Source organism: Mastomys coucha, unplaced genomic scaffold (genome assembly GCF_008632895.1).
Source record: "Mastomys coucha isolate ucsf_1 unplaced genomic scaffold, UCSF_Mcou_1 pScaffold6, whole genome shotgun sequence".
NCBI lineage: Eukaryota > Metazoa > Chordata > Mammalia > Rodentia > Muridae > Mastomys > Mastomys coucha.
Window position 1 is genome coordinate 19990737 of NW_022196912.1, and position 10974 is coordinate 20001710.

The following is a 10974-nucleotide window of genomic DNA, read 5'->3' on the forward strand; positions in this document are numbered from 1 at the left end:
TTTTTTTGTGAGACAGGATCTTGTTTTTTGTTGAGACAGATCAGACTGGCCTTGAACTCACAGAGATCCACCTGCTTCTGCCTCACACATATAACTAAAAATAGAAAAATAAATCATAAAAAAAATTAATGAATAGTGGTAATGTTACACACACTTAATCCCAGAACTTGGGGACAGAGGCAGGCAGATCTCTGAGTTTGAGACCAGTGTGAGCTACAGAGCAAGTTCCAGAATAGCCAGAGCTATATAGAGAAACCCTGTTTTAAAAAAACAAAAACAAACAAATTTAATAAAATTTGAAAAATCTGGGGCTAGAGAGACAAATTAGCCGGTAACACTACTTGTTGCTCTTGCAAGGAATCCAGGTTTGATTCCTAGCACCCACAGGATGGCTAAACCACACATAAAGAAAGCTAGCTCCAGACAATCCAACAGGCATGCACTTAGTGCACATACTTGCATGCAGGCAAAACATACACATTAAGTAAAATGGATAAAAAAATCTAAAAAAATGGAAAAACTGAAAAAGAACTAATCCAAGGTACTCCTTAATTAATTATGAAACAATTTTAGGAATGAACAAATGAGGATAAAAATAGGCAAAGGCAAAATGTATTTTTATAAGTAAACATGTAACAAAACTTTTTTTTGTTTTGTTTTGTTTTTTGAGACAGGGTTTCTCTGTGTAGACCAGGCTGGCCTCGAACTCAGAAATCCGACTGCCTCTGCCTCCCAAGTACTGGGATTAAAGGCGTGCACCACCACTGCCTGGCTTTTTTTTTTAGATCAGCCTGCCTCTGCCTTCTGAGTACTGGAATTGAAAAGGTGCACCAGCACTGCCCAGCCACCTAATTTTTGAGTCTCATAAAAAGATTTAACATTCGTAATAAAATGAGGTATACTTACCCTAAACTGTCCATATAATGATATCATGGAAAAGAAAAGAACAACAGCCAGTGGACCCCAAAAGTCAGGATTGTCTCTCACTACTTGTCTATTAAAACCAAGCGATGGCATTGGCATCAAAACACAACGGATTTTGTAGTAAATATCCTTTAGATCAATGTCCAATTCTTCCCTATAATTCAAAAATAAGATTCTTAAAAAATGCAATTTTGAATAGTAAAACAGGGTTTAAAAGAACTTTAAACAAGACACTATGACATACATAGGTCAACATCTGTATTTGAAGTAAGTATTAGACCGATTCCATGGTAAACAATATCTCAACTTTAGAGATGTTGAAACATCTCACAATCCTGCAATTGCTGGTGTTTTGAAATTGTTAGTAGTATGGAGTGAAACTAATGCTTACAGGACCTGCCTTTGTCCCAGTATCGGGATAACGGTATGTGCCACATTGCATAGAAATAATTATGTTTTAAACCTGAATTTCAGCCTAACTATTTAAGAATCTCGCCTTTTTTAGACGCTGATTATTTGGAATCAGAGCACATCTGTTTATGTGTGAGTCTCACTGAGTATCCTTGCTGGCCTGGAACTCACAAAGACCACTTGTCTACCTTTACAGTGTTGAGATTACAGGAATGTGGCAGTGGAGTGGAACTTGCTCTTTGTTTTAATGATACATTTATTTACTGACATGTGAGTGCGTGTCTGTGTTGAGTACATGAACAGCTTTGTGTGAGTCAAAGTGCCTGTACATACTCAGCAGGTCCAGAGGAAAGGGGTTGAATTGCTCTTCTCCATCACTCTCTATGTATTCCTTTGGAGAGAGGGATTCTCTCCCTGATCCATATCTAGATTTTCTGGGGGCAAACTCCTGATTCTCATGTTTCTACTGTTCAAATACTGAGATTACAAGCATATTACAAAGTCTGGCTTTCAGTTTTATAGATTTTAAAAAGAATTTTTTATGAGTGTTTTTCAGCATGCATGTCTGTATAATATATGCGTGACTGGTGCCCTCAGAGGAATTTGGATCCCCTAAAACTGAATTACAAGAGTTGTGAACCACATTGTAGGTACTATGAATAGTGCTCTTAACCACTGTGCCACTTCTCCAGCCCCCATTTTAAAAATTCCTGACAACAACTGGGGGATGCCTTTAATCCCAAGGCTTAGAAGGCAGAGGTAGGCAGATCTCTTGAGTTCCAGGCCAGCCTGGTCTACATAGCAAGTTCCAGAACAGCCCGAGCTACACAGATAAACCCTGAATTGGAAACAAACAAACAAACAAAATTAAAGAAACTTGGATGTTGGCAGATTTCTGAGTTCAAGGCCAGCCTGGTCTACAGAGTGAGTTCCACGACAGCCAGGGATATACAGAGAAACCTTGCTTAGAAAACAAAACAAAACAAAAACAAAAGCAACAAACAAAACCTGACTGTTTTGTTTTGTTTGTTCCTAAGACAGGGTTTCTCTGTGTACCCCTGGCTGTCCTGGAACTCTCTGTAGATCAGGCTGGCTTCAACCTCACATAGATCCACCTGCTTTTGCCTTCTGAGTGTTAGGATTAAAGGCATGCACCTCAGTTGACCTGCACTGCATCAGTTTTTAAAAGAAATAGTAAAACTAAAAACTGTTATTTTTTTTAAAAGATTTATTCGTATATGTGTTTCTATAAGTGTATGAAGTCAGAAGACTACGTTAGATCCCTAGGAGCTGGAGCTATAGACAGTTGTGTTGATGGGTACGGGTGCTGGACTAAACTCAAGTTCTCTCAAACAGCAGGAAGCACTCATAACTGCTAATCCATCTCTCTGTTCTTCACCAAAAGCTTTCTCTATTTCATCTCTATTATTTTTCACCAAAAAGGCTAAGATTTTCCTCATCTGTCTTTAAAAACATAAAAAAAAAACCAAAAACCCACATCCTACAGATTAGGTCTTAAAAACACAAATTACATATTCTTTCACATACAAAAGTGGCTTGTTATCTTCAGGATCCTCATCTTCAACTTCCAAAAGCCAGCCATAGCCTCTTTGTCTCAGAAATGTAGTAGCTGTAGATTCTTTGATAAAATCTCCACTTACACCAAGGTTTAATTTGACATCTGGAGCTGCTATAGAACCACTGAGATCTTAGGAGAGAAGACAAAACTGTAAACCAGGGTGCAACATGTAAATCTGAACCAAAATGTATATATATTCAAGTAATTATATCTCTGTGAACATTTGCTATTACATATAATCTCCAAATTTTATCAATGAGACAAATTTCTTATCAATGATAGACACTGGGTGTGCTACTTTTCATTTTACAATTAGAGAAGAGAAAAAAAACAAAACAAAACAGAGGAGTTGAATGACAAGCCAGGTACAAGGGAACATGCCTGTAATTCCAGCACTTAGGAGGCTAAGGCATGCAGCCCAAGCTGACCTCAATTTGACTACTTAGCTAAGGATGATCTTGAAGTTTGGACCTTCCTGCTCTACCTCACAAATGCTAGCATGAATCACCATGTCTACTGTATTTTTACTGCTAGAGATTAAACTCAGAGCCTCCTGCTTGTTATCAACTAAGCTACATAGTCAGTCCTATATCACACTTTTTATAGCACATATCATACCACTGAAATTTTTATCTTGTTCCTATCAGTCCATTATCTGATAGGATACATCCTTGTAATATCATCTCCATAAAACTTTCCTGATTTTGTTGTTGTTTTGTCTGAGACAAGGTCTTACTTTAGTCCAGGCTGGTCTTTAACTGTTGTTAGTCCCCCTGTCTCAGTCTCCCAAGAGAAAGGATTACATATGTGATCCACCTTGCCTGGCTGTCTCTGATCTACTTAGGAATTAGTTTTTCCTTCTCTTTTAAACTTTATGAAATTCTAAGTCAATGCTTCTAAAATTATTAATGTGTTTATGAATTACCTAGGGACCCTGATAAAATATAAATCCAGATTAAAGGAGATTATATCTAGATATGTGCCAGGTAATGTTAATTCTGATGACCTACAGACATAAACCAGATACAAAACTATCTATTTGTCTGACATAAACTAAGGACATCCAGTTATTCTGGAGGCTGAGGAAAGATCACGTTTAGGGCTACATCCTGAGTTCAAGGCCAGCCTGAGTAACATAGTGTGAGTGTCTCAGACTAAAACTTTAAAATAGGGGCTGAGCTGTATGTGGTAGTATAAACCTTTAATCCCTGCAGTAGGGAGGTACAGGTTACCTTGTCTATGTAGAGTTCTAAGCCAACCAAAGTGACAGAGTGAGACTCTGTCTCACTTTTAAAAAAGAAAAAAGAATAAAAACTAAGTGAGAAACAAATCATATTTATAGAAATCAGATTTCTGTGAAAATTCACGCTCATCTCTAAACTGAGATTTCTTTTCTACTTTGTTGAGACAGGGTTTCAATGTGTAATCCTGGCTGGCAGAAAACTTGTTAAGTATGTAGTCCAAGCTGGCCTTGAATTCAGATCTGGCTCTGCCTTCTAAGCGCAGAGATCGAAGGGGTTCATCACCAGACATGCCCTAGCCTCTTCAACTGCTCTATATCGAAATCAACTTGTTTTTTTCATATTGGGCAGTTAAATCTGGTCCCTGGAAAGTAAATAAAATAAAAGCCAAATCCAAAAACAAGTTACAAGGAGTTGAACTAAGGAGGGGTGGGAGAATCCCCTACAGCAGAAAAGTTTTTGTTTGTTTGTTTGTTTGTTTAAAGCAATCAGAGTCGCTAGCTCAAAACAGTACAAGCCAAGTCTGTAGACACTGTTGGGGACACGAAATTGAATTCCGGAAGTTTCAAATGCTCCTAAATACCGTTTTCTGAATATTGTGACCAAACACTACAAACTGTGGACACAGGGATCTGAGCAAGAAATCAAATTCAATTAAAAAATTTTTAAAAAGCACGTCTCCTTTGAAGGAGGTTCTCCTTAACCTGCCAAAAGTAACCTCAGTGGGGAAAAAGGTTTTCCTATTAATAGCAGAGCAACACAGCCTCACTTTGTTCTCACTCTTACTTTGAGTAACTGGGGAGCAGAGCATTTCAGGAAGAAATCCTTACACAGACCGGCGGGTTCACTTGTGAACGAGACACCCGGGGACCCAGCCCGCAGCCGGGGTGGTGAGGCCCAACTCAAGAGCCGACGCCCCGCACCCTTCCTAGTCACCGGAGGCCTCCGGGAAGGCCCAGGGAGCACAGGGGCGGAGTCCCCACTCTGCCTCCCCCGCCTCGAGCCCCGTCAGCCTCCGCCTCACCTTCCGCGTCCGCCGAAGAGACAAAGGTGAAGTCCCCGTTGGCAGGCGCATAGGCCGGGGGCGGGCCCGGAGGCTGCATCCCGCCGGCCTCGGAGCCCGTGGAGGTGCTGTGGAGCGGCTGGGCCCGGGCCTCGGGGACGACCTGCTAAGGGGCGGCCTGCGAGCCAGGAGGCACGGGCTGCGGCGAGGGCGGAGGCGCGCGAGCCAGTCCACCCCGCAGCTCCGGATGAGGTCGAACCAGAGGCCAGCCGGTGGCGAGCACCCAAGCACCACGACGCCGGGGCCCTGGCAGGACCATAACAGTGACAGCGCCGCCTGGATTGGCTGTTTGTAATCTGCTCGACTATTGGCTCCCGTGGGAAGGTTATCATTGGCTGTTTCCGTGTTGATTCCGGAAATCACCCCGGCACCGGAAGTGACCTCAGAGATCTTTGTTCCGCCCTCCTCTGATATTTATTTAAATAATTCACTCTTCCTTTCCCCCCCTCCCCGCCCCCGTTTCAGTTTCTATGAACCTATCCTCTTCGTTGCTGTTTAGCAGGATTTGAGCTATTAGTCATTTGATGATATATTCACACTTGTATTCCCGGAGCTCGTACAGGCTGAGGCAGGAGAATTGTTGCGACTTCGAGGCCAGCATTGGCTAAAAAGTGAGGGCCCGCCTCAAAGAAAAAAAAACAAAACAAAAAACAAATCCACAAAAACTACTTAAGTTTCAAGACTTCAACCCCTCATTTCTGAGCACAAGATGCTGCCACCTTTACTCATTAACTGTATAAAATGTTTACGAAATTCTGTGTCGTGCCAAAGCTACGGTCTCCTTATTTGCAAATTAAGAGGCTGGTCATTGTAAAGCTGTAAATTTCCACCTACAAATTAAGTGTACTCTGGCCGAATTCTTTTATGACGAAGGCAACAGTCCAGAAAGGATAAATTGGGGCAAAAAGTAGGTCCCATTGCTTCTCGCCCGGTGCTGATTTCATCTGTCCCCTAATAAACTACCCAAAGTTTGCAAATTCCCTTACGTTTTTATTTTTAAAGAATATGCGTGTGTGCTTGAGTGTATGTGTGTGCGCAGATGCCTGCAGAAGCCACAAGAGGGCTTCAGATCCCCTAGAACTGCAGTTCCAGCAGATGTGAGCCACCCAATGCGGTACGGGGAACCCAAATTCAAGTCTCTGGAGAGCAGCAAGAGCTCTTAACCTCTAAGCCATCTTCCTAGTCGCTCATCTGTGTTTATAATCTTAAATTTTATTTTTCATCATTTTAAATTATGTATATGAATGTATGTTGGTAAACCGAGAACCATCCACATTCCTGAACCTGATGCTCCCCTAGCACAGCCTTGATAACTGCGCCAGCGGCCATGTCATCACCAGCGGCCAAATTCAACTTATTTCCACTGTTACCACATGTAGAGTAGTCGCCCTGTGCACATGCGTCATACCATTTATATAGGCCTAGCCTTCACAGCTTGTCACTTTGCATCCCCACTCAGAGGCACCCTTTTGTATGACTATCCTCCAATAAATCTCTCCAGTGAGGTCTTTTGCATGGTGTTATTTTTGTGTATCCCTTGCCCCTCCTATCACTGCAAAAACCCTTAAAGTATACACGTTTTTGAGTGCAGGTTCCTTTGGAGGCCAGAAGAAAATGTTTGGGCCCCTGAAAATGGAGTGGCAAGCAGCTGTGAGGAGGCTCACATGGGTGTTGGGAGCAGATTTCCGGGCCTCTGCAAGAGCAGTATGGGCTTTTAAGAGCTGAGCCATCTCTCCAGCCCCTACCTGTTATTATATGCTCAAATAAATATAGCTTAATATATAAACTACATAAAAGTGGTTTCTAACTTGGAGTGCTCTGAGGATATGTTGTGAAACAGACATGAATGATGCACAATGAATCCATAATGGAGCAAAAGAAAGGCATATCCTTTAATATACTAAAGGGAATTTAGGGAATTTTTCTTACAGGAGGGAGTAGTTAGGTACACAAAGAGTTAATGGAAATGTAAGAGAAATATGTTAAATCCATCTGTTTCATAACTTCTGTTAGTCTCACTGTGTCCTTGTTTAGTTTCTGTTTCCATTATCTGTCCTTTGCAGAGAGTGAGGTATTGAAATCTCCCACTACTATTGTGTGCTGTGTAATGTGTGCTTTGAGCTTTAGTAAAGTTTCTTTTATGAATGTAGGTGCCCTTGCATTTGGAGCATAGAGGTTCAGAATTGAGAGTTCATCTTGGTAGATCATACCTTTGATGAATATGAAGTGTCCCTCCTTATCTTTTTTGATCACTTTAGGGTGAAAGTCGATTTTATTCTATATTAGAATGGCTACTCCAGCTTTTTTCTTGGGGCCATTGGCTTGGAGAATTGTTTTCCAGCCTTTTATTCTGAGGTAGTGTCTGTCTTTGTCACTGAGGTGGGTTTCCTGTATGTAGCAAAATGTTGGGTCCTGTTTACATGCCCAATCTGATAGTCTATGTCATTTTATTGGAGAATCGAATCCATTGATGTTAATAGATATTAAGGAAAAGTAATTGTTGCTTCCTGTTATTTTTGTAGTTAGAGCTGGCATTCCATTCATGTGTCTATCTTCTTTTAGTTTTGTTGGGAGATTACATTTTTGCTTTTTCAGGGATGTAGTTCCCCTTCTTGTGTTGGAGTTTTCCATTTATTACTTTTTGAAGGGCTAGATTTGTGGAAATATATTGTGTGAATTTGGTTTTGTCATGGAATACTTTGGTTTCTCCATCTATGGCGATTGAGAGTTTTGCTGGGTACATTAAAAAAAAAGAGAGAGAGAGAGAGAGAGAGAGAGAAATATGTAAGGGTGTATGTGTTGGGATTTACTGGACTTGGGAAACCAGAAGTCATCGAGTTTTTATGAAGAAAACGTTGGTGTAGAGGAAAATCACATAAATACATAGAAAAGTAACTATGAAGGACCAAGCATGTGGAGAATACCTTTATTCCCAGTACCTGAGGGGCAGGTCTCTGTGAATTCAAGGTCAGCCTGGTCTCCAGGAGGGTTCAGGCCTGCTAGAGACAGGGGAACCTTTTTGAAGGAGAAGGAGAGGGTTATGGGGGGTATAGATATTCTGAAGAGTTTAAGTTGTTTTTTTCCAAGGCAAGGGAGTGATATAACTAGGTATATGTGTTTGAACTACTATAAACTATACATATTGGGAAAGATGAAGACTTTCATAGATATGTATTATAATATTTTTTAACAGGATCTCATTAAGTAGTTCTGGCTGGTTTGGAATTCTCTATAGAGTCAAGCTTGCCTGAAACCCACATAGATTCACCTGCTTCTGTCTCCCAAATATATATATATACACAATTCTTGTGCTAGGTTTAGAAGTCTAGAAATGAGAAAATAAATATGAGCGATGTTAAGGTTAGAAATCCAACAAAATTAGTGATAAACTGCAAGATACTAAGATGAAGAATAGGAAGGAGCTAGAATACATTTATGTTTCATTTTCTCTCTCTCTCTCTCTTTCTTTCTTTCTTTCTTTCTTTCTTTCTTTCTTTCTTTCTTTTTTCTTCTCTCTCCCCCCAAAGGGTTTCTCTTTGTAGTCCTGGCTGTCCTGGAACTCACTCTGTAGACCAGGTTGGCCTCTGAGTTTAACTTGATTCTGCTTCCCAAATGCTGGGATTAAAGGCATGTGCCACCACTGCCTGGCAAACTTGAACTTCTGATCTTCCTATTTTGCCTTTCCAATGATGGCATTACAGGCAAATGTCATCAAGTCTGGTTTATGCAGTGCTGGGGACCAAAACTCTGTGTTTAGTAAATGCTACCCAAGCACTGTACCAACTGAGTACACCAACTACACCCTCATCCCACTTCTTGTTTCTTTCTTTAGGGTTAGAAAATGCTGCCAGGCGGTGGTGGCGTATGCCTTTAACCCCAGCACTTGGGAGGCCAGCCTGAACTACAGAGTGAGTTCCAGGACAGCCAGGGCTACACAGAGAAACCCTGTCTCGAAAAACCAAAAAAAAAAAAAAGAAAAAAAGAAAATGCTACTGAGAGGGGTAGCTTGGCAGTTAGGAGCATTGGCTGCTTTTCCAGAACATCCAAGTTTGGTTCTCAGCACTCATCTCAGGCAGCTCACAACCACCTATCACTCCAGCTCCAGGGCATCAGTGGCTGATGTCTTCTTCAGGGCCCCTGAACACATATGGCACTTCTTTTAAATATGTGTACTTTAGGGCTTCTATTGCTGCAATGAAACACCATGACTAAAAGCAACTTGGGGAGGAAAGGGATTATTTCAATTGTACTTCCTGGGAATAGTCCATCACTGAAGGAAGTCAGAACAGAAACTCAGAGCAGGAGCCTGGAGGAAGGAGCTGATGCAGAAGCCATGGAGGAGTGCTGCTTTATTGGCTTGCTCAGCCTGATTTTTTTTTATAGAAGCAAGGACTGAAGCCCATAGGTGTCACCACCCACAATGAGCTGGGTCCTCCCCCATCAATCACTAATTAAGAAAATGCTGTTTAGGCCTCTTTACAACCCAATCTTGTGGAGGTATTTTCTTAAAATTGAGGTTCCCTGTAGATGACTTTAGCCTGCAACAAGTTGACATAAACCTATCTAGCACAGGTCAGGCAGTGGTGGAACACACCTTTAATCCCAGTATTAGGGAGGCAGAGGCAGACAGATCTCTGTGAGTTCTAGGACAGCCTGGTTTACAAAGAGAGCAAGCGAGAGAGCTCCAGGACAACCAGGGCTACATGACTGTCTTAAGAAAAAAAAACTAAACAAACAAACAAACAAACAAACAAAAAACCTATCCAGCACAGTGTGAAAATAGAAGAAGAGCTAGACTTCTGAGATTCTAAAGTGTTGAGCACTGTAAGTTTAGGAATGTACAGGTTGAACTACATTATTTGCCAGTTCATAAACATCAGTGCTCAACTAGAGATGTGATATGAGAATCAACAGGTCATGTCTGGTCATTACTGTGATGTAAAATTCAGAGCATACTTCTGCTCAGGCCACAGCACCTGCAGCAGCTGTTCCCTCTCACAGACATTAACACTTACCCCACTGAGAGTGCTGCCATTGGCTCACTAGCTCATAGACCTCTAGGGGCCTGGATTTCTCATCCAGGGAAGTGAGTTTACATCAAAGGAGATGAAGTAATAAGGTGAAAAACTGAGAATGTAGAAATAAAGGTAGAAACAGGACTTTTGAGAAAGAAATAATAAGCCAAAATTACCTATAGCAGAGACATCTGCTTGTATAAGAAAAACAAAGTTTTTAAGGTCAGGAGGGCTGGGCTGAACTAAAAGCTGACCAGAACATAACCTGTAAGAACAAGATTAGATGTTCTACCCCTCCCTGTACTGGGGTCCCAAAACACCCTGACCTTACAAAAATTCCAGGACTTTCCAGCACGACCCGTTCCAGGGGCCTTCCAGGTACAACAGTTAGGTAAGGGGGCAATGAAGCCAAAAATAGCCCCCATGAGCAAGCCAACCAATTCCTGAAGAGATCCTTTGTTTGATACTGTATCAATCAGAATAGGCCAACTAGTCCTGTTGCCTCTGTAAAGTATAAAAGACGTGTGCTTTCTGTGTTCTCTGTTGCCTCTTCCTACCAGGATGAGCAACCCCATGTGCATTGGCCATGCACGTTGGATCAATAAACCTCATGTTATTGCAGAGATCCATTGTCAAGCTATGATCTGTGGGTAGCGCATTGGTGCTAAGACTCTCTGAGGGTCTCGCAGAGTCTTACAGAGGTATTTGTAGGTGAATTAAAAAAGAAAAAAAGGAAAAGGA

The 10974-nt window shown here is 41.5% G+C and overlaps 1 protein-coding gene across 1 annotated transcript in view; it reads right to left on the reverse strand.

Moving 5' to 3' along the window:
* Yipf4 (Yip1 domain family member 4) overlaps positions 1–5520 on the reverse strand; it is a 10680-nt gene extending 5160 nt beyond the window's left edge. The window contains exons 1-3 of the mRNA XM_031356959.1: positions 5180–5520; positions 2884–3043; positions 907–1078 (exon numbers count right to left, since the gene is read on the reverse strand). Of these exons, the coding sequence (XP_031212819.1) occupies positions 907–1078; positions 2884–3043; positions 5180–5258 (411 nt within the window). The 5' untranslated portion in view covers positions 5259–5520. The remainder of the gene's footprint in view (positions 1–906; positions 1079–2883; positions 3044–5179) is intronic.
* Positions 5521–10974: the final 5454 nt, after the last annotated feature.